The 27,970-nt window shown below is 43.6% G+C and overlaps 1 protein-coding gene across 14 annotated transcripts in view; it reads left to right on the top strand.

The window, feature by feature from the left end:
- LOC113580185 (copine-8) overlaps nucleotides 1–27,970 on the top strand; it is a 78,423-nt gene that overhangs the window by 41,610 nt on the left and 8,843 nt on the right. For 5 of the 14 annotated variants that reach the window (XR_014126201.1, XR_014126200.1, XR_014126202.1 and 2 more), the window contains 11 exons: nucleotides 3,754–3,817; nucleotides 6,016–6,119; nucleotides 7,243–7,347; nucleotides 8,885–8,926; nucleotides 9,540–9,615; nucleotides 10,363–10,416; nucleotides 10,683–10,744; nucleotides 21,092–21,138; nucleotides 22,554–22,735; nucleotides 24,834–24,961; nucleotides 27,352–27,454. Coding sequence is in view for 10 of the 14 variants with exons in the window: in XM_027014567.3 (XP_026870368.1) it covers nucleotides 3,754–3,817; nucleotides 6,016–6,119; nucleotides 7,243–7,347; nucleotides 8,885–8,926; nucleotides 9,540–9,615; nucleotides 10,363–10,416; nucleotides 10,683–10,744; nucleotides 21,092–21,138; nucleotides 22,554–22,735; nucleotides 24,834–24,961; nucleotides 27,352–27,454 (967 nt within the window). In the remaining 4 variants the exon portion in view is untranslated. The other 9 variants (XM_081723926.1, XM_081723927.1, XM_081723930.1 and 6 more) reach the window with 9 other exon arrangements.

The raw sequence follows: 27,970 nt of genomic DNA, 5'->3' as shown, positions 1-27,970 counted from the left end.
ACATTTTGATATGAAACATATGGGTATTGTGCTACAAGTAAGAACCTTTAAAGTGATTTTTTTTAAATATGCAAAAACAGAAAATGCCATTAGACTTCACAGGGTTAAGTTTTGTTAAGTTTTTTTAGTGAGTATGCATAAACAAACATTCCCACTAACCTTAATGCAAGATTTGAAAACACATATTACAAAGGCTAAAAAAAGATGCTCATTTGCTTGACAAAAGGAGTCCATTCTGCTGTGGAAGTAGATCTGTTATGGGCACTGTTAAAGATGAAGGAAGGAATTGGATCTGTTATGGACCGTATTAAAGATGAAGCTCCATCGAAAAAAAAATTAAAAATAGATCCATTTCAAATAACAGGTTAGGTTTAGATATATTAGACTACTCTAATTTATGATCTGATAACCTCATTTTCTTCTTTTATAAAGCATTATATAATTATATAATAACAATTAATTAAAGGAAGTGTCGTGCCAAATATTACACAGATATAATTAAATATTTACTTATTTAAGCTAAAATAACTAAATTGCTCCTTTTGTCATGCACACCTCAAAACCTTGCTTCATTTATTTTGGGACTGCACTGATGTAAGACTTGTTCAGATTTGTAATCGATCATACTGATTAAGATTTTTCTGTGCACCTGGAACATGTTTTTGTTTTTAATAATAATTGTACAGATAAAACAAAGCATTATCTTATTATAATTTTATCCAAATTCTGTGTACATTCAGTAGGTTTTATGTAAATGTCACCCTCACCCTCAATTTTCATTATTTGTTTATGTATTTAATTGTTTATTTACTTTAGTCTTTCTTTAAATATCCTTGAAAACCTGTTTATTGTTTAAAACAGATCTTGGAATGCCTTTATATTACCTTAATCACTCAAAGAACCTTGGCAGTTAAGAACACTGGACACTGTATTGCAACACTCCTTCCTTTGCATTTGTTAGAATTGTCAATCCCCATGTTTGTATATACTACACAGTTCAGAAAAGCATAATGTTTAAAAAAAGGTTGCGCTGGTTTCAACTTTGCGTTAGCTGTCAGTCACAATAAGCAGCTGCCCTGCGTCTGCCCTTCTGTAGCAGGCAGTCATCTTGTCCCATTATAAGTTGCAGTGTTGCATTCCTGCGTTGAAATTTGTCATACATTCTGACACCATAACTCCGGGAAGGTCAGAAACCGCAAAGACGAACATGTTAAATGGAACGAACATGGCCAAGCACACCACCAACGTCTGTATTTTTACTTGGAGCCCTAGTTATCAAGTCTTATGTTGCTTTAGCATGAAATCACCATCTATGTTTGTATTTTGAGCTCTAATTATTGAGTCTGATGTTGGTTTACCATGAAATTTCACAAGCGTGCTTGACAAGTGTTCTGGAAATGGAGTCGGAGAGTTGTTCCGGACGGAAGTGCGCCCGTTCCTGGTGTTTTTCGAAGTGTGTTGCTCCTGGCACATTACACTCAGGCCCTGCTATTTAGAGGAGGAAGAACTCCTTAATGAAGATACCAGGCCAGTATTCAATGACCTCGCTATATAATTAAAACGTGTGAGATTTTAATTAAACCCCTGAAATCAAACCAAAAATAGCGCAGCATGATGTGTGTGATTCATCGCATGGACACGAGACCTACTGATTTTAGTGGGGAATCTCACATTTTATTCCAACAGGAGAAAAAGTTGATTGGTTGATTAGATGCATACTAATGTAATTAGTATGTACTGCCTTTTGTCGATCATAATTTATGTTACATGTGGTGCCTTACCAGATAGTTCAAACAAAAGGCTAGGACAAGCCATTTTGCCAATTTGTAAATAAAACATTTGTGCATTTCTCCAAAAAGAAAATAAAACATTTGTGCGAATTTCCAAAAAGCAGGACCTTGTGTGGTTGCTATCATTACAATGGTTAACAAATATTACCATGTGCAGACCCTGTGGGTATTTGTGTGATATACTGGTTCAAAGATCATAACTGGCTCTGTGTGGAATGGGGCAGTACATCCATCCATGACATTCTATGAAAATGCCTTCAGGAATAAGATGTAAAAATCACCACATTCACTCCATGGTCTTTCTTCCATTAAATTGTATAGCTTTACACCAGTGCCGCTATTCACAAACTGCTCTGCTTTTGAAACCGCATTATTGCATGAAATGATAATAAGTTGCATTATAGTCTGTTGTCACCTAGTGCGACTACCTTGCACAGAGTCAAACCAAACCATTTCCACAGCCCAAAATCCTCGTCGTTTTGGACTCACACCTAGGTCCGTATTCCTGACTACTGGGGAGAGGAGACAAGGGTCAGTGTTTATATGTCAGGATTGTCAGTGTGCATAGTGTAGCCTGTAAGTAAGTAGACGACGGACAGTTTTTGCCCTGTTTCAGCATTTTAGGATTTGTATAAGGTAAATCCTCTTGGGTTACATTTGGCATTCTTCACTTTAATGGTCACTGTTTCACTTCTTATGTGCTGTAGTACAGAGCCAAAAAACAATGAAAAAAAGGTCACAGGTCATTATTAACTGACAGTGCTATCAGTTTCTTTGTGCCAATCCATTATTCTACAATTGAAAATTATTTGCCGTGCTCACACCAGCATAATTATTCGAAGCTCAGTGGCATTCAGGTTCATTTTGAAGTCTGAAGGCTCTCCCAGAGCTCAATCCAGCCCTCCTCCACTACATTGCTGACAGCAGGGCTTCTGTTGGTTCCTTACATAACCAACACGGGGAGGTGTGTGTGGGGAGGGGGGTGAACCTGCCACTTGTCTCGGAAGCCGCGTTTGTGCTCTGCACCTTGCTGGGCTCTCTAGGTGATATCACACTAATACCAGGGTGACTGTCCAGACCAAAGCATTTTTGTTCATTCCTGAGTCACCTTTTGCTCAGCACTCTCAGGGGAGAACTCAGACTTCAGGAAGATGGACGAATGCTCAGACTCCAGTAAAATGGGTGGGTGCTCAGATTCCAGGGAGACGGGCGGTTCGCTGGAGGCGGATCCAGGTCGTGCTTCCTACAGCTGATTTGACAGCTGATAGGCACTGCCGTCACTGAAAAAAATAAATATAACTTTTTTTCATACTCACATTCTGTTTTGCTAGTTACAGGCTGTTACCCTGGAAACTGCTTGTTAAAGGCTCGTTTTGACGTTGCTTCCATGTTTGATGTGTGCGCATTCATAGTGGTTTAAATAATCGGCAATTTCACCAAGAAACTTCAACCCTCCATATCAACGTTCGGTTACCATTTTCCGCCGTGACAATAACGGCTTTGATCTTAATGCCCAGCCAGCTTTATGGGTCTGTGCACTTTGTTCAGCTATGATGAAACCCTACGCAGCAGGGAGCAGGGCCACTCACGCCTGCAATTATACGCCACAGACCACAGGACCCCGTGATGCCAGTGCCCACAAAAACAAAGCGAACGCTCACTGCCTGACCGGTGATGAATACACACGAGAAAGTACTGCTTCTGATGAGTGTGGGCCCCAGTTTTTGAAGCAAGCAAATGTGACACTCTTCTTTTACGCGCTGAGACATGACGCACGGTGATATAAGGCCGCGCGGGTTGGAGAGGCGACGCATAAGTAACACACAGCAGCAAAGGGAGAGCGGAGGGAGAACGGAGGCAGAGCGGAGGGAGAACGGAGGCAGAGCGGAGGCAGAGCTGCAGTACATGCGTTACTGTAGCTGTGTATCCCCTGGTCTTGACAGGCTTGTCTTTCTTCTTGCAGGGGCATTCCCGGCAAGAAATGTGGCACAATTATAGTGAAGGCCGAGGAGCTGAGCAACTGCAGAGTAAGTCCTCCCAGCTGGGCTGCCTCCTGCCTTTGCTTTCGCTAGCACTGAACTCCCTGTGGTCACATGGTTCGTAGTGCTGACCCTGGCAGGCTTTATTGTTTGTTGTAAATTGCAAATCTCAGTAATAAGAAACGGTGTGAGTGATAAAGCTGTAACACGGTGTGTGTGTGTGTGTGAGTGTGTGTGTGTGTGTGTGTGTGTGTGTGTGTGTGTGTGTGTGTGTGTGTGTGTGTGCACCTGCTGTGCATTTGGCTTACCCCCAGACATACTGATTGCAGTGAAGGGCCTGTAGCCTCAAATCCCCACAGATTATACTGCTACAGGCCTGTAAAGAATCCAGCTCAGCCTTGGGCCAAGTGACCCAACTATCTATTTATCACACACGCGCATACACACACACATACACACACAGGCACTCATGTTTATACGCAATTGTTAGGCAAGCTGTATTTTTGAGGATTAATTTTATTATTGAACAACTACAGTGCTCTCAATCACTCCAAAATGTTAATAAACCACAAACCTGAAAATTTAAAGAAAGTAAAAGTGAGGTTTTGGTTTTCTTAGGAGAATATCTATGTGTGCATAATTATTGGGCAACTATTAGTGTGCAGAATTATGTCACTAAATGAAAAACAAAACATTTCCCATATCACTTGTTTATTTTCATCTGTTACAGTGACAATAATAAACAGACAACTCAATTTACAAATAAACATTTCTGAAAATCAGTTATCAATATAGCCACCCTTCTTTTCAATAACAGTCATAAGCCTTTCATTCATGGAGTCTGTCATTTTCTTAATCTGTTGACAATCAACTTTTTATGCTGCAGCAAGCACAGCCTCCCAGACACTGCTCAGAGAGCAGTACTGTTTTCTTTCACAGTAAATCTCCCATTTAAGAAGGGCCTACAAGTTCTCAATAGGGTTTAGGTCAAGTGAGGACAGGGACCATGTCATTATTCTTTCATATTTAATGCTAGCCACAGTGGAGTACTTCAGTGCATGTGATGGAGCATTGTTCTACATAAAAACAATGGTCTTCTTGAAAGACTTTTTCCTGTACCACTGCTTGAAGAAAGTGTCTTCTAAAAACTGGCAGTAGGTTTGGGAGTTGATGTTGAGTCTATCTTTAACCCAGAAAGGTCCAACTAGCTCATCTTTAATAATACCAGCCCATAGCAGTACCCCACCTCGATCTTGCTGGCGTCTGAGTCGAATTAGAGCTCTGTGCCCGTTACTGATCCAGCCACGGGCCCGTCCATCTGATCCGTCAAGAGTCGCTCTTGTCTCATCAGTCCATAAAACCTTTGAAAAATCTGTCTACAGATATTTGTTAGCCCAGTTTTGACGTTTCAGCTTATGTGTCTTGTTCAGTGGTGGTGGGGAGTTCAGTTTTCCTTAGCCTACCATGGCCATGTCTCTGAGTACTGAACACCTTGTACTTCTGGGCACTCCAGGTAGGTTGCAGTTCTGGAATATGACGGCACTGCAGGATAACGGGCTCCTGGCCGCTACACGTTTGATTCTTCTCAAATCTTTGGCAGTTCATTTGCATCTTTTTTCCCTCAACACATTTCTTGCCACCCTGTTGACTATTTGCAACAAAACGTTTGATGGTTCTGTGATCACGCCCCAATAGCTTAGCAAATTTTAGAGTGCTGCATACCACTGAAAGTCATACGATGACAATTTTTGGCTTTTCAGCATTAAATCTCTTTTGGCCCATTCTGCCTGAGGAAGTGAAGCTGCCTAATAATTTTGCACACATTGATATAGGGTGTTGATCTCCTTAGGCCACACCCTCCCTCATTACACATCACCTGATATGCTTAAATCCAATAAGCATTCAAGTCTATACAGTTGGAGTTGGAAAATATACATAAAAATGATGATATTGTCAAAATACTCTCTTGCATAATAATTGTGCACACAGTGTATGCTTGTCAAAGGGATTCCTTATATCTTCTTACCTTTGCCATCTGGATGCAGTTATGCAAATCTGAGGCCATGCCAGACCATGTAGCATTTACACTGTGTAATTTGCCTAAAAAGATCCAGTTGCCAAATGCACAGTTAATGCTGTGACGGGAATTAGCTTCACCGTTAGCGTAGCATAGATTTCCATACACTCTCTTGCATACTCCAGTAACATATTTATGCCTTTGTCTCCACAAACATCCTGGCCTCCAGGAATCAGTGATGATGCAATTTTGTGGCAACAAACTGGACAAGAAAGACTTCTTTGGCAAGTCCGACCCTTTTCTTGTGTTCTACCGCAGCAATGAGGATGGAACGTAAGTAGATCAGTTGGCATACACAAACACAAACACAGATTTTCACATGCATACACACACACACACATACACTTCTCCTTGGATCTTAGTGTAATTCTATAGATTTCTTTCTGTAGCCAGTGGCATAGAAATCGCCTGCCTCGAGCTCCAGCTCCCACAATTCTCCCTCTTCACTACGGAGTCTGGTATGATGACAAAGTAGCCAAGCAGCTACATTAACTCTTGAGTTAACTACCGATGTTTACAAAACTCAAGACCAGATTTGGAACTGTGGTCCAGATTTCAGCATCACTCATGTAGGCTTGTGGGTGGGGGGACTTATTTCCAACAAATACATTAAGCACCTCTCTTTAAATCTTGCCATGTTCAGACACACACAAACACACACTCTCTCTCTCTCTCTCTTTCTCTCTCTCTCTCTCAATCACCCACTTTCCCGGTGTAAGAAGTAAATTCATTATGAAGTTAACCAAAAAGGTTGCTTGTGCAGCTATCTTGGTTCTTACAAAAGTGTGAAACGATGTGTTTTATCAGACAGAAACAGGAATCACTTTACCTCAGTGAGATATTGACATATTTTTATAAGGAGCAGTTAAAGGAACACGTGCTGCCAGCGTTTCTTTCGTGATGTGCAGGGTAGTGACAGACGGATATATCATTATTGGATTCTTTGAGGGGGTCAGCATCTGTAATGAAGATTGAAGATGAGATAGATTTGGGTAGTTAAAGTAAGGAGTTAATTGAATCTTTCATGTAATGTCAGTGAGGCCATTTGCTATATGACATTAAAGCCTCGCTAATGAAATTACACAAAAAAGAAAAAAAACGACCGTTTCAGAGCCTGGGCAAATTTTGCTGCCACGGTGACCACCGCATCCTGTAAAGATTGGGGTTATTTTCGCATATCTGCATTGTTGAGCATGGCTAGCAGACATACTTAAAGTCAATAACAGGAACATAAACAACTTGGCTTTCTAAAAGGGTAACAACTTTAGTAGGCCTACATATAATTTGGAGGGCTGTATTGTGTTAATGACCATGAGCAAAGCTTTGACACTGTGTTTTTCCATGAGCTGGGGTATTTGTATGAATGTGTCCAAGGGTCTTTCTTTGTGTGTGCTAGATTCACCATTTGCCACAAGACAGAAGTGGTGAAAAACACCCTAAGCCCGGTATGGCAGGCCTTCAAGATCCCCGTCAGAGCCTTGTGCAACGGAGACTACGACAGGTAGGACACAAACTAACTTGGCACCTCCGGTCTACACTGAGCAGCACCAGAGCTGTTAGACTAGAGAACTACAGTACCCAGAGAGCGACTGGCAGCTGCCACTGGCCAATCAGTGCTGAAATGAATCTAGACAGGCTGAGAAGGTCTTCAACATTCATAAGGTTGAAATGATTGTTTTCAACATTATTATTTTATCATCCTATTTGTCATTTGACAACCCAATAATTTCCCCCAATACTAAATGTAATGATTAAAAATAATACATCTTAGGGTCTGGTTTATAGTGAACAAAATAATGAAGAACATATGATAGACTTCGGAAAAATAGTGTACCATAACAGCGGTCAATGGCCGAATTAAGACATGTGCTAAGTGTTGGATGAGTAGCGGGCAGACAAATGAGGTACAATAACCGAAGAGGGAGATTAAGAGAGAGAGAGCATGAAAGAGGAGCGCGAGAGCGAGAGAGAGAGCGCACACCTCCCTCGCCAGCCGCCAAACACTCCGTGCTGATAAGCTACAGAGGCCGAGCTACGTAGTAGAGCTCTGATTAGAGGCCCCATCACTCCTGCTTTATCTGCCCCCCGGCTGATTAAACGTGAGCGATGATGAGGGTGGGACCACTCCGCGAGCCTGTCTCTGGAGATAAGGCTCTGTGGGAGATCAGGGAGGTGTGGAAAGGGTTGCTAGCTCTCACGGCTAACCGGCAGCCCTAGTGGAGCACCTGCAGATTACGTTTCCCCTGGAGACGCCATGGCACCGTGACTAAATGGCTCTTGCCATCACCAAGGCTGAATCGGCCTAGTCTGGTTCAACATGGTGAAACCGATTTGTAACAACAAATAAGAGGTTGTTGAGGCTGCCATGATTAGTTGTAATGCTGAGGCAATGAGATGAGATGGGGTTTAAGGTTTGAAATTTGAGAATGGAGAGCAGGCTGAATTCGGCGAACAGTTGGGTATCGTGGTCTTTCTGAACCTTAATTGTGGCCGTGGGACCCTTTTCATTCTTAAATTGCATCTTTCTGGCCCTAATTCCTGCCTCCTGCTTCTTAACAAAACTATCATTGCATGGTTCATATGAATGTGGGTTAACCAGTTCACAAAAATGACAGCACTGCTGTGTACTTTCTGGCTTCTTAAACGCCCCTACGTAGCTCTTAAAATCCTGCCACTCTCCAAATTCACTGCTGACTTATTTACCTTGTAATGCACTATCACTAATGACCAGCTTTTGTGGCAAAGCAGCCCACAATTCATTTGTTTTTCTCTCTCTCTCTCTCTCTCTTTTGATTGGCAGCTGGTGCTTGTCCCTTACCCCCAGTTCTCGGCAGGATGAATTGTAAAATGGAATATGGCTGTTAGAGCTGTTCCTGCTGGTGAAGGGAAAATGCCCACTTGCCGCTGAGAGAATGATCCTACAGTTAGAGATGTGAGACTGAAAGGATGAAAGGACAGCCCTGTTTGAAATGTTGGACATTACAGTAGAGGTCAATCAGGTCCTATCTCTCTCTCGTTCACTCTCTCTCTCCCTGTAGAACAATAAAGATTGAAGTGTATGACTGGGACAGGGATGGGAGGTAAGATACATTCAATGCACACACACACAGCTCACTAACACTAAGTGCACCTAATGCCAACGGCCTTTTTTAAGTGAGCATGTTCCTTGTGCGGAAGCAAAGCAGCATTTCTCTCCGCCACGCATGCCTGTGACGGAGGTAACAGAGGGCAGCTGGTGAAGGATGGCTGCTGCCCTGCCCTGCTCACGGGGGCTCCACACAGGGGCAGTTCTGCTGTCAGAGCAGTTCTGTTTTCCCAGGTAGATAATTCACGGCCCCATTCCGTTGGCAACCAGCGCAAATGGACTGCTGCATGTCCATGGTGATGTGATTAATACTTCACTTTAGTTTGGGTTTATAGAGATGGGGGGTTCCAGAGCAGAAACATCACAGCACATCGCACAGTTTAGGTAGGAACATAGCAAAGCCAAGTAGGAACACTGCCTTTCATGACAAGATTAAAAACTGGAACTTTGTATATTGTATATGACTTGGCTCGGTTTAAAAGACGGATTAGAGGTTTGCTCGTAATTTTGATCATTGTTAATCTAGAATTAAGGGTTCACATTAAAGGAACAGTCTTTTTCCTCTCTGGGTGTGTGTGTGTGTGTGTGTGTGTGTGTGTGTGTGTCAGCCACGACTTTATCGGCGAGTTCAGCACAAGCTACAGAGAGCTATCCCGAGGCCAGTCTCAGTTCAACGTGTATGAGGTGAGACCTCACATATACTTAGGCTCCTCCCACAACTCGCTTCTCAGTCGGGGGGGCGGAGCTATGGTGGCTGATATGCATACACCAACACCCCCCCCCCCCCCGTGACTGATTTTTGTTGTTGGGTTTCCCAATCTTTTGTTTTGTTTTGTTCAAGTCAGCCCTGTGGTAGCAGCATCACGCTAGCGCTGAAGCACCCGCTCCTCCCACATATTACACCATCTACGCATCCAGGGACTGGGGCATAATTGTTTACGAAGGATGGCTAAACTTGTGGAGCGTGAGGGTCAGCAGTGGCTTAACGCTCCACAACTCCAAGCCCATGGCTGGAGCAATCCGTGTGCATTCGCACTCGGTTCATGGCTCCGATGTCACTTGGGGTTAGGGAGGCTTGTAGGTGTCTTTAAATGTGTGTGTGAGTGTGTGTGTCAGAGAGAGAGATTGTAGAGACGTAGAGAGGGTCTCTCGGATTGATTGTCCAGTGAAGGTGTTTCTGTCAAACGCCTCTCTCTCTCTCTCTCCCCCTGTTTAGCCCTCTCTCCCTCACACATGCACTGAGAAGGGACTCTTTTTCTCATGGTTTATTCAAAATGACGACCTCTCTAGCCAAAGCATTGACAGAACACAGACCAGGAACAGACAATGTTACAACACCCCCCCCCCCCCCCCCATCCCCTACCTTCTTTAACCTTTAAAATGGCTTAACTACTAAATAAACAAATAAAATCACTCTATCCATCTCCACAGGTCATAAACCCGAAGAAGAAAAGCAAAAAGAAAAAATATCTCAACTCTGGAACAGTAAGCTGAGTGTATTTCACATTGTGTCCACATGTGTACATGTTTAGTCCGTTAGCAGTTTGATGATGTGCTCCTACCAGTCTCGCACTCAGCCACCATTTAAAACCATCCCTCTCAAACTAATAAAGCTCTAAGTGGATTCTACAGTAAGTGTTTGTTATTTACTGTAAGATCCAATATGTTGATCAATCAGAGTGAAGCGTTGTGAGTGGGTGGCTTGTTGCCGAGCTGAAACCCGCGTCTCTCTGCTCTCCTTCACTCTCCAGGTGACGCTCCTGTCTTTCCTTGTGGATATTGAAGTCACCTTCCTGGACTACATTAAGGGCGGGTGAGTGGCCATTTAGGTTTCATCATTTTGTGCGTCTGTGGGGCAGTAAGCAGGATTAAAATATAATGCAGACGCTAGCAGGTTCAGCGCGGAGCAAGCAAATCGCTCTTGCTTTCATTAAAAGCACTGCCTCATTTGGCGAGGTCTTTTGCAGTGAAGTCAAATGCGCACATGCATGAACGCATGCGCGTGCACACACACACACACACACACACACATGCACACACACACACACACACACACACACACACACACACATACACACACACATGCACACGCACACACACACACACGGATGCCGTGTGTGTGTGTGGAGGGGGCATCAGGCAATCTTTTGAATGTCAGACAGATCCCACTGAGAGAGTGGAGTTGAATGAATACATTCAGGCAAAACCAAACCTGTGGGAGGCCAAGTCCATAGCAGTGGAGAGGTGCACTTGTTGCTAATCCTAGCCCAAATGTGTGTGTGGATGTGTGTGTGTGTGTGTGTGTGTGTGTGTGTGTGTGTGTGTGTGTGTGTGTGTGTGCACAACTCACTGAAAGTCTTCGTTTTGAGACCCATAGACAGGTCTCGCCCATCTGTGTTGGACGTCATGCCCACACTGAGTGATGCTTTCATTAGAAAGGCAAGAGTGAGCGTGTAGACACTTCCTGTCTGAGATCTCGCCACCCGTAGGTCATTTTAATGGCACCAGCCACTCTCCATTTAGTGTCTCATGCTGCTGCAAAGGTCAGTGCACTCTGGCTGGATTTATCCCCTCATTGTCACTAGTCTCACTCTCTACCATTCTCTCTCTCCCTCTCTCTCACTCTCTCTCACTCTCTCTCTCTCTCTCGGGAGATATCCGCTTGGCCCGTAGTCTACTGATGAGTGATGGGCGTGTGTGGTCATTTGCTGTCAGTCCTGTGCTGAATGGAATGAGGTCCTCACTTTGACCCACAGCGGTGCTGACAAGTCGTTCGAGTTCTCTCATCAGATTAACTTTTAATGGGCTTTTCCCGAGCCCGCCATGAATGCACAGCACAGACAAGCAAGCAGGACCTGTGGCGGCGGGAACCCAGAGGCGTACGTCCAGCAAAGGGGCATGGTTGCTGTACGCAATTCTAGTGAACAAATGCAGCATAGACGTTTTGCAAATGCCTTTCGCACGCCGAACCTCAAGGCTAGGAGAAATCGGCTCAGGCGCCCCACCCTGTAGTGTGCAAATCAGTGCTTAGAGGTGGGTGTGGTTAGGTGGACATACTGCATGTCGTCTGTGTCATGGATGCATATGAGGGCAGATTTTTGTTACACCGTACAGCAAGGGACTGGAGGTCCGCACTGCATGAGCTGAATGGATTTCTGAAATATTTGAACAGGTTGCTCTGTTTATGCTGTTGCCCTGTTTCAGGGCCTAGAACACTAGCTTCAAGTATCACCTGTGAATGAGTTAGCTTAGAATCATTAGCACACCCTGTGAGTGTTAAGCTTAGGGGTTGGTAATATGGCAAGATTCATATGATACTTTAATACATTTTTACAAAACACGATAAATATCATGTTGTTGTTTTTTTGTCCTGTGCTTTGCCAACAAGTGGGGACACAATACAATGATTGAATTTAATTTAACGTATTTGCAAAAATATACTATTAAACTTCAATTACACTAGTAAACAAGGAACAGCAACAGCCAGCACAAGAATAAATACGGTACTGGTGCAATGGGCATCTAGTCAGGTTCTTGTTACTATGAGGATTTAATTTAACAGTATGATACCACTAGTTATTATTTACTGGCTCTCCATAATTGATGAAACTCTCTATTTTCTAATACTGTTGGTCATTGTTCACGGTGTACTAGCAAAAAGCCTATCATGATGTAGTTTAATCTCCCACTCCTAATTACACTAGTCCCTGCTCTCTACAATAGTGTCATTGGAGTTTTTTTTTCTTTAAACCACACAGGCATCAGAATAATATTATATAACCCCCAGTATTATTTGTTCTGAGGCGAAATTTGATCTTGTTTGTTTTTAACAATGCTAATTAATGCCACAATTCCTTAAGGCGCTCCGTGCCATTCTGGCCTTATCTATGGGTTTATTTGTTAAATCCAGCTCACAAATTTTTGATGTTTTTTTTTTTTTAAATCACTATTGGCTGGTGCTTCTGGCACCTTCCTGTCTCCGGAACAGAACGAGTAGAAAACGTCGTACTCTCTTCCTTTTTTCCTCTCTAGATGGGCCGCTTTCTTCAACAGGTTGTCATGCGTGGGATGGGGGTTTTTTTTGCTCACGGCGCAGCGCCCGGGCTGGTTTGCCCGTGTGTGGCGATAACCGCTTTTCCCCGGTTTTATCGCGGGTAAAAGTTTGGCCCCGCATAGTCCTGAGCAGTTGGACCAACATCGCATCTGAGTCTGCACTGAATTAAGAACTGATAGGTGAGGATTTGCCCAGCTCACGCTGAGGAAGAATACACGCCCGCCTGTTATCCCCCGTGCGCAGCCTCCGAGCTGGCCCGTTCCCATTTGCTTCTCTCTACTTTCTCGTTCCTCTCCTCTGGTTTTCCTCTCCCTTCCTCCCTCGTTCATCCGGATCCCTGGCACGCCGACGTGCGGTGATTGACGCTTCGCGTGAAGTGTGGCTCGTTATCCAAACAGGCGCGAGCGATCCCCAACCCACCTTCATTGTGGAAAAGAGCAATCCAATCAGCTAACTGTCATTAGGGAGCTCTTGGTGATAACAGCTCTGCTAACATCTGCAGTGATAAATTGCAGCGTTCTTTGAGGCGATGTCTCAACGCTCAGTCCCCAGCACACATCTGTGCTTATGTGGGCATGGCTGTGTGTGTCTGCCTGTGTTTGTAAGGGAGAGAATGCTTACCTGGAACCAACGACCCTTTCTTTAGACAGAGCACTGAGAGTCTTTACACATTCATACATTATTAGCATTTCGCTATTAGATATTTACATATCTAGCCATGTTTCTTACATTCTTTTAATCCATTACATGAATCTGACTTTAATTCTGTCAGAATAAATTGTTCATTTGTAGCCGATGTATAATAATTAGAATATTTAAAATATTTAATATAAAATGTATTGCAAGAAACCACACAGTAATTGAAGTATCAGCTATCAGCGTCTTGGCCTTATACTTCTCTGTATAAAGCACTACACAAGGAAACAGGCCATTTTAAGGGAGATTTCAAACTATAAAGATTGAAAATGTTCAGTTTGAAGGCAACTTCAAACTGTGTAAGGAACTTCCTGAGCAGAACGTTGACAAAAAATGTTTATACATCAGTCATTTGTGTCTAGTCAAGATCCTCTGGTGAGTTGAGCCTGCTGATGGACTGATTATTAGAGAGCAGCAAATCACTATCTCAATAATCAGTATCTTCCTCGCAATCTCAAACCACTAATTCTCTTAGCCACTTTGTGTGTTCCTCAGGGCTCAATACTGGGTCACACTTCTCTTCTCTTTATTTAATAATGATATTCCTCATCCTGTTAATAATCCTCATATTCATTTATGTGCAGATGATACAGTCTCGTATGCCACTGGTCCATCCTCCCTTCGCAGTGTGAAAACCACTTCAGGATAGCTTCCTCCAAGTTCAGCTGGCTTTTATTACCCTTAATTTATCATTAAATGCTGCCAGGTTATGTGGTTTAGTCAGAATGGCTCTGTGCCTTCCCACCACATTACAATTAGTGATGGAACCATCCTAGAAGAGGTGATTCTTTACAGATATGTAGGAATTTGGCTAGTTAGCGTATTGTTCTCCTCTGACCATGTCTTCACTTTACAGTCAAAGGTTAAAGCAAAAAAACATGCTTTACTGTATAGGAATTGTTCCTCCTTTACACCTGCTGCCAAATATATAATTGTTCAAATTACTCAATGTATAGATTTGCGAGCAGAGGCACCCTTCTAAAGCTCGACACCATATCATTCTGCTGTTTAATTTGTTACAAAAGCCCTGTAATGATGCTGGCCCGAATGTCGCAGGGCGTGGGGCAGGCCGCGGGGCAGGCCGCACAGACTTCCTCGGTGAAACACGTTTATTAACACAAAACATATGTGACACAGGTGGCACTCACACACAACACCTACGGTAAACATGACTATACATCTAACATTAAACGATGATGCACACACACTAACAGGAACTACACAAACCATCGTTACGGTTACAAAGATCGACAATAACACCTGGCAGTGACCAACAAAGGGAGCACACACAAGGGCATAAATAGACACAAGACATTAACATTAAACCCTATACACGTGTGTGCAATCCTGGGGGGTGCAGTTACAAAAACAGAGACACAGCATGTTTGTAAATCCCCCTGCACGTGGCGGGCAGTACCACGTGACTTATAGGGGGAGGAACAGTCCATGACAAGCCCACTTCAGAGCCCACCACTGCTCTCTGTATTCTCTGGCTAAATGGCGATCTCAGCACACTCACCGTAACTTCCCCATTTCTAAAACTCTTCTTGCATATTCATCCCCTGTTTAATTACGTTACTGCAGCCAGTCTCTGTGGACAAATCTAATCTGAGGTCTTCCCTTTATGTCATATCTAAGGCCCCTAAATCCAACACATCTGTTGTCATTTCAGGCAGCTGCTACTAATGACTAGAGTCTGTCACAGAGAACACTCAAACTGACTACATCTATTCTTTTGTTTATCTACTTTTAAGGGCCTACTGACAGGCATTTTTAATACTAGTAAATGTTTTGCTTCTGTTTGATATGTTTCACTTCTCTTATATCTTTTGTTGGATTGGGTTATTTCTTTATAGTTTTTTCTACTTTTTCTCCTTTCCTACAAGTGTCTTCTGGCGCTTGCTGGACTGTCATTATAAATAAGAATTTGTCTTGCCTGGTTAAAATAAAGGTTAAATAAATAAAAATAAATGTTGGCTAATGTGAGCTGTCGTAAATGTAAAATATAGGGTCCACATCCCATAGATACAGTTCAGAGTAGCAAACAAAGGAACTGCCGAATTTCCCAGTTGTTAAAAGAAATGACACACATCACATCTACTCTGTGATGACATTAAAGGACATTCTGAACGGACATTGGCAAAGCACACAATTAGTGTGTAGACAACACAAGGAAGCTGCTTAGGGACACTGTGGAAAGGAATGTGGCCGTTGTGTTATCAGTGACATGGATGGCATGACGGCGTGAATGTGATGATGATGATGATGATGATGATGATGATGCTTAGCTCCTCTGGATCACCATCATCCTCACACATCCCTCTGTCATTGGCTTTTCAACATTTCATGCACTGCAAAACAGGGCATATCCAGGTGATACCAGGTGTTACCACAGACTCGTCACAGTGAGGCCGAGACCGTATCGCACTCATCATCAGCGCCGTTCCTTCACGCGTGTCCAGGCGCACAATTCCCTTTCACTCTTTTAACGAGCAGCCTAGAGGTGCAAAAGAGCTCTTGTTGTCCAGCGTTCCCACTGTTTGTTTCTTTTTTAACCGGAACTGCAGAATGTTTATGTGGGAGCATTTGGAAGGTTGGCTATGCAAGCACCTCCACACACTCTGCAGTGCCGATATAGAAAATGAGTGAGATCCGCGCCGCTCCCTCTTTACCGCCTCCAACAGGTCATGTGCAGCCAGTTTATTACAGGCCGATGGAGTCACCCGTAGTCTAATTTTCTCATAAAGCCAAGCTGAGGAGTGGCTGAGGGTCCTGCAGCAGCTGTGTTGCCACGACAGGTCATTTCGGGTGCATCTCCAGAGCAGCACGTGCCCACTGTTCACGCAGTGCAAAGTTTGAAAATGTCCTGAAACTGGGCCACACAATTATATCCCATATCTTCTGCGCCATAGTCTCGGAGGCGGTTGTTGTCAGAAGTGGGACGGGTATTAAGCTCTGACGCGTGTCTCAGCTCTGCCCGTGACAGCATCCGTTTCTCATTGTCATTACCTGTGACTACTGCGGCGCTTTCTCACTCCTGCATGATGCATTTCCCCATGGGGGCTCTCTGTTTTGCTTACAATGGCTCACATGTTTTTTGTCCCACTGCTAGAGGCAAAAAGGTGTTTTGTTTGTGGGTGTGGGTGTGCACATGCATTTGTGTGTGTGTGTGTGGGGGGGGGGGTATGTTTTGGTTTCATGAGTGATGGCGGTACAGCTAGATAATCACTGTGTTTTTGTCTCTTAGCTCATGGGTTTATCAGCAACATCTATTCAGCTATGACTCCATACTTCCCCAGTGTACTGCAGAACTACATGTTGTAACCATTTGCCCAAATTAGCACTGCCTAGTGAATTGTGCCAATGTATGTTTGATGCCAGCGTAGGTTGGCTTTGAGAGAGCCATTAGTCTCTGTCTGCAGTGAGGACTGAGGACTCCCAAAGGAGTGTGTTATTAAACAGCATTCTCTCCCTCCCGATCCCTCTCTCCTTCTCGTTCTCTCTCTCCTTCTCTTTCTCTCCTTCTCTCTTTTCCTGTCTTTCCCACTTGCCTCTGTTTTCCTCTCGCCCTCTCTGTGACAGAGACCGTCACTCCCCGAAGGAGAGGGTGAGAAGAGAGACTATCACTCAGGCAGGTGAAGTGTGTGCTCTGACTGCAGTGCTAGAGAGCTGGCTCTTTGGTCCAGTGGTCAGGGCGCACATTTACCACCTATGGCACCTGGGCTTGAGACCCAGGTATGGTCGATGCCTTCAGCCTGTGTCACATTCTCGCTTTCTGCTAGCTAATGACTCCCACAGGTTGTGTCAAGAAGATCATAACGAAACTTTACTTTTTCATTGCTGCATCGCCTTTTGCATCTGACAGCCACAGACAGTTTGACCTTTCCTCAGGAGACTCTGTAAACGGAGTCATTTTTTCCTGTTGGGCTTTGTGGAAATAATCAACACATTGCCATAGTCAGAAATAAACACCTCAGTCTCACTTCTGGACCTCATGGTATTATTTGACTAATCATTAAGTGTTTTACAGAGCTGGTATGGAGGCACTTGCCTTTGATAACCAGGGTGGTTGATGAGTACCCAATTACCATAAGCATGTTCCTCCAGAGTGTGTGTGTGTGTGTGTGTGTGTGTGTGTCTGTGTGTGTGTGTGTGTGAAAACCTTCTACGTTGAGCTTGTTTCTTTGAGCCAAGCCAAGTGTTGGTTGCACGCTTCCACGGAGGCATACAAATCTGACCGACGCGTTCGCCTGGTTAGAGCCGCTCAGCCTGCCAGTCCCATAACAGCAATGACGATAAGACAAAGCTCACAATTTCACCCGCTGAATTGAAGAAACGAGACTCTCAGTTTGAGATGTATCCGTCACGTTGTGTAATTAGAGTAACATTTCTGTGAATGCCATGCTTATGCTCACACGCTCTTTACAGATGCTGCTTTTTAAGAAACGCTCAGTTGGCTCTTCTTAACTGACACATTTGACACATTTCCAATATGCAGCTTTTTCAGGAAGGCTGGGGAAGACTTTGCAATTGTGCGGCAGATGCGTCGCAGCTGAGTTGGCACGTGAACAAGAGGAGGAGTGCTCTGCTTGCCCCACCCCCTACCCCTCAGACCCACATACCCCCCTTGCACCTGGAAGCTACAATCTCAGCAGATGGTCAGGGTCTGAGCTGGGCATCATCATATCAGGGCTTGCTCACTGAGAGTGGCCCTCCCCTATCTCATTATTTCCCATCACTGTGTTGACCAGGCCATGCACCTGTGATGGAGCCAGACCTGCTCCATGAGATTTCACCCACTGTAACAAAACCACCCTGCTCTGTCACTCTGTCACTCTGCTCTGTCACTCTGTCACTCTGCTCTGTCACTCTGTCGCTGTCACCCTCTTTTATTCTTCTACCCGGCCTGTAACCCGTTTTATTTTTTTTCCGATCTGCAAACTTCCAACCTCTTGACTTCTTCGGGGGTGACTTATAATGACTGTGTGTGCATGCGTGCATGTGTGTGTGTGTGTGTGTGTGTGTTAGGTGGCTAGGCCCTCCTCAGTCTCTTAACAAAGATCTCCACACAGCACCTCCACTCACAGAGATCTCCAGATAGCCCTCCCTTCACAAAGATCTCCACAAGCACCTCCACTCACAGAGATCTCTACACAGCCCTCCCCTCGGAGAGATCTCCACACAGCCCTTCCACGCACAGAGATCTCCACACAGCCCTTCTTTAAGACAGATCTCCAGGCTTCCTACTGTCTTTGCTACAGGTCTCACACAGCTCTCAATCCCTCCACCTTTCTCGTAATCACCTTCATCACTACCATCTGTAACGCATGTGGCCCGAGTGTCGCAGGGCGAGGGGCAGGACACACAGGCTCCTGTGACGTGGACGAACATTTATTAACATATAAACGCAACAGCACTCGCACGTATTACAGACAAGGAACCTGAAACGGTTAACATTAAACAGACACGATAAACAAGAATACATCTACATTAGCATGTTACGTCAACAATAACCGACAGCACTGCACACAAGGACGACTTTAAATACACAAAAGACAGGTGTGTGCAGGTGTGGCTGCGAAACAAGGTCCTCCCACTGCACGTGGCGGGCCAAACCGTGGGAGGCGAGCGTTCCGTGACACCATCACTACCTTCTCATCAACTCTACAGCTGCTGTCAGCAAATGGTCTTAATAATGAGCTTGGCAACTTAGGCATGGATGGGACATTAGCAAAAGTTCATCGTGGGAGAACTCTCTGATTGTTGACCAACTGGTTAAGCCCTTAATCTGTCAAACTGAATTAATCTGCTTTCAGATATAAATTGCATTAATCTTCTGTAATAATTGAGTTAATGATCTCGTTAGTGTCAGACACCTATTTATATTTCAGTAGTGTGTGTGTGTGTGTGTGTGTGTGTGTGTGTAACTGCGACTGTAAGTTTGGTGATGAGCGAGATATAATGAGGCGATAGGCCCGTACTTAAAGCATGACTTGAGTCTGTTCTTAACCCACCAATCACACACCAGAATTTTCATCCTCTTCATCTTCTCCCAGCTCCAGAGAAAATTAAATGTGTACACACACACACTGTGAATCTTTTTTGCACATTTGTAAGTCTTAAATAGTGCGCGGTGTGTGTAGGCAAACAGGGTGCTGGATGCCATGTGTGTTTATGTTCACCCTTTTCTTCAGGTTAAGGCCTTCTGTCTTTTCTTCTGGCTAGTTATGAACTTAAGGAAGTGAACTTTATCTTTTTTTCGTTTTGGTTCGGGTAGAGGAGGTAGATCTCTCAGTCTATCTGCTTCCTTGTTGTCTGACCTACTCACTACTCAATCTACTACTACAAAAGAAGCGAAAGAATGGTGGTCTCACCTCTCCTGTGCTGTGGTCTGAGCCAAGACCAAGCCGTTACATACCAAAACAACATTTTGTAAATAAACATTTATATTTGAGATTTCACTGGTTTTTAAATTCTCTTTAGATGGTAAGTTTCGAGTTGCTTCAAAACGGTGAAAGAAAAAATGTTGCGTTCTGCTATATACACTGTAGGTCTATGTGTAAGTATGACCATATGTACATTCTGCAGTGTTTTCATTGAGATTAGAGCAAGTGAGAGTAGAGTGACTGACCTCACAACAGCATCACAATAGATCATAGCCTCTATATACCTGTATACCCTGTTATTACAAACATTTGTTTATTAGAGTCTCAGTGAAAGTGCAGTTAGAGACCATAGCCCATCTGTTACTATGCAGTGTGTGCTCGTCATCCTCCAAATTTTCGTCCATGGTCAGTTTCTGACCAAAGAGCTGTTATTGGCTGGATATTTCTGGATGGCAGACCACTTTCAACCCACCAGTGACACTGGCACATGTAAACCTTCCAGCAACACTGCTGTGTCTGAGACACTCATAGCAGCACAACACCCACACTATTTCTGGTCAGAACCTCACCAGTGATTAATGAGGTAGAACGTGGCTAATAAATTGTTCCTGGGAAGAGGAGGATTGCCTTCTGCAACTACACACCAATAACACGCATTCTTTAGCTAGGCGCTAGCTAATTGAGCAGCCAAGGTGTAGCTTTACGGTAGGTGTTTCTAATGACTGTGGCAACCTTTATTGCATTGCCTTGCCTTTATGATTCAGTCCAAACACCTTGTGCAGTTAAAAGACAACACTTGCTTCAAATGGGTTGAGTATTATTTGGATTCTGATGTTTTTTAACTGGCTCTCACCTGTTATTTCATTTGTTTGCGCTCATATACAGGAAAGTGTAGCTTGTTTAAGTCATGTTGACAGTGTTATAAAATCATGGCGTTACGGTTCTTTCCTGTTATTATGATGTGTGGAAGGTTGGGGCCTGACAAAATAAACGTTCCCCTTTTCTCCCTTTCCTTATTCGGCAGGACTCAGATTAATTTCACTGTGGCAATTGATTTCACCGCCTCAAACGGTAAGTGCAGAAGTCCTCGGTGGGCTGCTGGGAATTATTGAAATGCATGCAAATGAGGTGCAAACATCAGCCAGTGATAACACTCTTCCAGCATAATGAGCTAGGTGACATGCAGCAAGGAGCCATGATTAGGAGGAAGGACGTGGCTTTTAGATCCGTTCACAGAGGCACACGGGGAGCACCACGAAGTTCAAAGTGTGGCACAATTAAAGAGCCACTTTTATCACATCCACTTCACGCCGATTATGGACTGCCTCAGTCCTGGGGGAAGAGTTACCCAGAAACACGCGGACTGTAATGGTGTGGGACCAAACTCCTGATTAAATTCAAATTTGCCAAGTTGTTCACATCTTCAGGGTAGTTAGTGTTGTTGCATTTCATGAACCACTTTTCAAAGGTTTGGAAAGATTTTTTTCAATAATTAAAAAATTAAATCTATTTCCTTGCAGATATAATTATCAAAAGAGTATAATACGATGCTAGCACTATATAACTTCAATAATATAAAATATTTCACAGGAACCTGTACAAAAAAAAGTTTGTGTGTGTAATATATATATATATAAATAAAAATACTGATGCTGGAAATAGGTGCACATGAAGGTTTAAGGCATGCAAAACAAATGCATCTAACTCAAAATTATTACTACACAATTTAAGACAAGCACCCTGAAATTGTATAGCCCGGCCTCTCCATTAAGCTTTTTATAGGCCCCTGTCGCTATAATACCTGCTTTGTCTGAGGTTTACCATTTCGCCAGCCTACCTGAGGTTTTAATCTAGTAAACATGCATAGCAGAGATTGGCTACTTTACAGGGAACTAGTGTTGCTATAAAACTGTAGCTGGATCTTAGATAATAGCTAGGGTTGTTGTAGGGTTTCCTGACCACTAACGTCTCCCCTCCCCCAGCCTCTTAGACTTGTCTTGAGCAAGACCCACTACTGGCCAGTCAAATGAGCAGCATCCCCCACCACAGATCAACCGTCAGGTAGCACAAACACAAGAACTCACGCACGATAAGACACTGCTTTACAGACCTGGATAACGGTTGATCGTCTGTGGTGGGGCAGGGCCAAAGTGACCATTGGGATCACCTTCATTTCTTTGAGAGAGCACAGATGTCCATAGCCATGGGAGTAGACAAGAAAAAACAACAAAAACGACCAGGATTTGGCCTACAGTATGAAATTATATGAAATGTTATATGAAAATATGGCAGGTTAAATAAAATACATCCAGCAAGTAGACTAATGAATAGTAGGATTAGTACAGCTTACATTACCAATACAATCTAAATGTCATATTAAGCATTGCATTGTAAACATTTTAAGGTTGTCTTGTAGACGTTATCTTGTAGGCTTTTCTGTGTGGACTTGTATTTACTTCTTTTATTTTTCCTTTTGCGGTTTCTAGGCAACCCTGCCCAGCCGACCTCTCTGCACTACATGAGTCCATACCAGCTCAACGCCTACGCCATGGCCCTCAAAGCTGTGGGCGAGATCATACAGGACTATGACAGTGACAAGATGTTCCCGGCACTGGGCTTTGGAGCCAAGCTGCCACCTGATGGTCGGGTTTCCCATGAGTTCGCCCTGGTGAGTGACCTCGTCTGGGCTGGCGGAGCACGGAACTGTTCACATGACCTGCATTGACCTGTGAGAGTGGCATCCCGTGTAAACCAGGATGCACATGCTGCCCCGAGAGCCAATAAACACTCCGCTGACCACTTTTTATGCTCAAGAATTGTTTCATGTATGCATATGTGTATTCATGTAATTAATTCATTTGTTGACTTATTCCTTTATTCTAAACCAAACTAATTATAGTGCTACATAACTTTCTCTATTTGCATTTCTACTTTTGATGCCTGACAGCTAAATTATGACGTGCATATTAGCTCCTCATATAATGATTTTTCACATGTGACAGTATATGAATATGCGATCACAGTAACGTCCTACACAAAGGCAAAGGGAAAAAAAAAATAGAATAAATGATTAACTATTTCTGCCGATGCAGTGATGCGTTATTAAAAGAGGCATCAAACTCAATGCTGAGCCTGTCTGGGCTTTCTGTGGATATATTTTTAAAAACTTAATGAAAAGTATTTTTATAACTTCAAAAATAGCCTTTCCAGCTATGTTCATATTCATATTTTCATGCAATTATAATATTGCACGTTGTAATTGTTTTTAAAAATATGCCTCTAAATATCTTATTGACACTATGGTCATAAAAAAGCTATCGATCACAGAAGTGTTTATGTAATCAAATCAGATTTTTAAAAAATGCTCCATCAGAGTATTTTTCTGTCAGCTTTTTGAAACAGGCTTTCTACAGTAGACACCATGAAATCCTTCATGGTATTGTTTAATTCCAAATATTACATTTCCTTTCTCATTTGCAATAAGATTTCCTGTGGAAAACAAAGAAATTGGGCTATAGCTCAAATCCTTTCTTCTGCTTCAGTTTAGATTCCTGCAGCTTGAGCTCACTGCATTGTTTCCCAGTGTGTTTGTTTTTGTTTATTTCCCCATTGTAACACAAGTGCCTCGATTTCCGTTTCGTGTTTCCCCGTTTCTTTGAGCCCGGTGATACTGATGGTGCTAGATTAAAGAGAAGAAAAGGGCAAGCGCACGGCTGCGGAGCCACGGTAACAAGGGCATGAAACAAGATAAAAGACGAGCACAAGTGTGCATGTCTAAGCCCAATTTCAGCATACAGGGGTTCAGTATACATCCACGTCACATGCCGTGACTTTCCAGTGGGGAGGGGTTGGGGGGATGCATGTTTCAATTCCCGTGCCATTCTTTCTTGGCCGGACGAGGGGATTTCATTTTCCACTCATACCACGTCATGTCTTGGGGGGGAGGGGGGTTAGTCACATGCCATAAATCTCCCTTCATTCATTTTGTATGAAACGAGTACATGCATATCCTTTAGTATGAGTTACTCTTGTCCCTGAGAGCATGGGCCTATTTTGAGACTGTTTCACCTTCCTCCTTTTGCTCCAGCACCCACGTGCAGAGCCACATGCCAAACGCTCGCAGGTTGGTCGAACAACACTGCCGACGCTGCGATATAGGGGGGCCAGAGAGCGTGCTGCGTGCTTAATGGCAGACAGATGCCGCACCATCTGGGCTGCGTGAACGTTTCATATAGGAAGAGAAGATAAGCGGTACGGTTTACTCAGCCGGGCTTTCAGGAGGCTCCGTCATCTGGCACTTGAGATGTATTACTTTGAAGCGAATGTAAATACATTTGCTTCAGCGTAGAGAGGTGAGGGGCACTGTGATGGTGCTCTGATGGCTTTTTCCGAGTCCTCAAAACCCCCAGTGGCAGCGGAGAAGGTGGAGTCATTGAGAGGATTTTGCTCTGTATGTGTTTGCTGCAGAGTTGGCAGATATGTTTGGTACAAAGGCCTCAAAGTCTGGACCCAGAGGGCCGAACTCCAGCACAGTTTGATGCTTTCCCTGATTCAGCTCATTAGTTAATTACCAGGTTTTGCTGTAGTTTGACACCACTGGCTTTGTAACAGAAGCTCCTCTGTGCTTAGCAGTGGATGGGATCAATACATTAATCAATCTATTGATCCAATAATTATTCAGTGGCTCAGTAGATTTACGCAAGTGTCTTAGTGGCACACACACACACGCGCGCGCACACACACATTTAACCCTTTTGTCTCTACAGAACGGGAACCCTCAAAACCCATACTGTAATGGTATAGATGGCGTCATGGAGGTGTACTATCAAAGCCTGAAGTCTGTCCAACTGTACGGCCCCACCAACTTCTCCCCCGTCATCAACCACGTAGCCAGGTAGGCACACACTCTTCCTAAAGCCTGTCACCTCAGGAATCGCACTCCTGCCTCTCCATTTGATATACAAATGCACCCCTCCCAAACCCAACCCATGCAAACTATTGGCAGGGATGAAGCTCAGGTAACTGGAAAATGTGCAATTCACACATTCTTAATCTTGAGAGAAACAAAGAACTTAAACTGAAAGCTGGTGATGTCACCAATCCGCTCTCTCTGTATGTATGGTGATGTGAAATCCGCTCGGGGGAGATCATTTCAGATCGTACACAGGGCTTGACCTGCACGCGGGTCAGAACGAGTTTACGCCAGAATCAATCGGTTGCTGTTGGCCCCCAGGGGCGGCCGGGTGAGTGCGACAGAAAGACACATGAGTTAATTAGTTCATTTACCCAAGACACAGAGCAGTGCGATGTTTCTGGCCCTGCACGGTAGTGAGAATGTAAGGCAGAGAGTCAGCGTTCTGGGGCTTAATGATTACCATGGCCTTGCGTCAGCAGACACACCTTACCATATCTATTTCATATTAAAATCTTGGATTATATATATATATATATATATTTTCATATATTTCAAAGAAAGAAGACAAAACTTATTACAAATGACAGAACAGAGTTAACAAGGACATTTTTTTTAAAAGGGAAAGAAACAAAGTACATATACTTTTAACCATCAGTCGGGTCTGATGGTATGTTTTCTGTATAATCAGTAAATGGTTGCCATATTTTGTAAAATCCTTAAGCGTTGGTTTTTCAACATTAATATGATATCTGTAAATCATATAGAATATCAATTTCTGAGATTACAATTCACATAGTTACCCAGAAGACAAATCTCTGAGTCTACTTGAAAGAATTATTTCATGAATTTTGGATATAACGTTACAAACCTTTGGACATGACCAAGTGCAGTGTAAAAAAGTTCCTTCAGTTAAATCACATCTAAAACAGAGATGTAAATTTTGCAGTTTAGATTGGTCAAAATACAGCTGGTATAAAAGGTTCAATTGACTAACCTATACCTAGAATTGAAGGTAGATGTTACTGCATATCTACATAGATTGACCTATGTAAAGATGGTGTAACATCTACCTTAAATTCGCAGTTTTGCAAAATTCCCAAATCCATCTCCCATTCAACTCTAGGTATTTCTGGTTCAAGCACAGATCATGATGACATAACTGTATTATACCTCAGAGACAATTTTCTGTAATGGTTGATGAGAGTATTAGAGATTTGAATTGTTGTTTACGCGTGGTAAGCAGAAAGCTGGCACAAATAAAAGTTGAAATTAGCCGCACAGGCAACCCATATGTACGCTAGCGTGTAATAAACTGTAATAGCAGTTATTGTGAAACGCTGTGCTGCTGAAACTTCAACACGCTTAGTAAGGCAAAACTATTTCAGATGGGCTATGCAGGGGTTTAGAGAAAACCCTTTGTTCTCATCGGGAAAAAAAACCCTCTACAGGCCAAGAACAGGAACACAATTTATGCAGTCCATTGTCATCTAATACGAAATGAGCATAATCCGATAAACGACGCAAACACACAGCAAATTGGGGTTTTTTTTCCTTTTCACAAGAAAAACAATAAGTCCTTTCACCTTTTTTCTTCTTCAACCCCATAAGAACTCTTTGAGCCCGTAAGGTTCCGTGCATGCGCCTGCCATGCTGATTATGTGCTAATTAGTCTGTTAAAGAAATAAACGAGCCGACGGTAGGACGTGTCCACGTGACACCACGTCGGCCTGCGCGACTCACGGACGCCAAGTCGTTAGCAACCGCTACGCTCCGGGCGCGGGCGCGCGTGCGTGTCCCGTCGGCGCGCGCCTTCCTTGCTTTTCATCTTGGGGGTTTTTGCTCGCGCCTCACACCGTTTAACGCTGCTGCGTTAATGCCTAGAAACTGCGCGCTTTGCTTCTTCTGTACCTCTGGGGCTAATCGTACATCTCCCATAGAGATGTGTTCAACTAAGTTTAGCAGCAAGCAGAAAGAGAGAGTTGGGTTTCCTTGATGAACTGGCAAAGACGAGACACCCTCTGTTTGCTCCTTAAATAACTCCGTGCCTTTGGGAGTTGAAGGGAGAGAAAGGTTGCACACATATCAAACTGGAGAAAAATAAAATTCCATCTAGAATAGACAAGTAAAGGGACAGTGATGAGCAGCACTGGGTATAATTACCTCAAGGCATTTTTTTAGGTTAGGAATTTCAAAAATCTTAGGTTGGACACAGTGCTTGAAACAGGAGTGTATTTTATTGTCTAGCTACTGAAATCCTCACTGTACCTACACCCCACCCCCCACCCCACCCCACCCCCGCAGTTGAGAAATATAAAACGGAGTCAGTTCATGATACATGCCAGATGCCACCTGCGTGTGTTCTGCTGCAGGTACGCCGCCTCTGTGAAGGACGGTTCTCAGTACTTCGTCCTCCTCATCATCACGGATGGGGTGATCTCCGACATGGCCCAGGCCAAAGAGTCCATCGTCAATGTGAGCATGAAACCTGCCAGGATACCAATCCGTTTGCTGTATTTTCCAATAAAATGAGAAGCTACAGACAAAATATTTGTCGCATCCATCAACAGCAGGGCCTTTTGGTTCAGTAACAGTAGGTTGGTTCAGCTGAAGTGTCTTATCATTTAAAATTCACACAACACCAGCAGGATCCTTACCTGACAGAACTGGTATAGGCAAGGGGAGACATAACCAAGTATATGACTACATTTTTGTTCTTACAACCATGATAATGGCTGGGGAAACACCTGTCCAACAATGTAATAAAATATTCAAGGAAGTGAAGTTATCTTCTAGTAAGGTAAGATCATTTCACTTGATATTACTTAAGATAAACAGTGTCCAGAAATAAGATAAGCAAACTCAGAAATGTTTGCTATGCCTTTTTTTTATTGGTCTGTGTTAGCCTTGCCTGGGTCTGGCTTAAATATTATTCTCTGTTGCAAGCTTCAGTTAGACAGGTTTATGTCTGGTTAAAACAGTTTAAAAAGT

The sequence above is a fragment of the Electrophorus electricus genome, chromosome 11, assembly GCF_041902795.1.
Source record: "Electrophorus electricus isolate QZ-2024a chromosome 11, ASM4190279v1, whole genome shotgun sequence".
NCBI classification, from domain to species: domain Eukaryota; kingdom Metazoa; phylum Chordata; class Actinopteri; order Gymnotiformes; family Gymnotidae; genus Electrophorus; species Electrophorus electricus.
The sequence above is the reverse complement of the archived record's forward strand: the minus strand, read 5'-3'. Positions and strand labels throughout refer to the sequence as shown.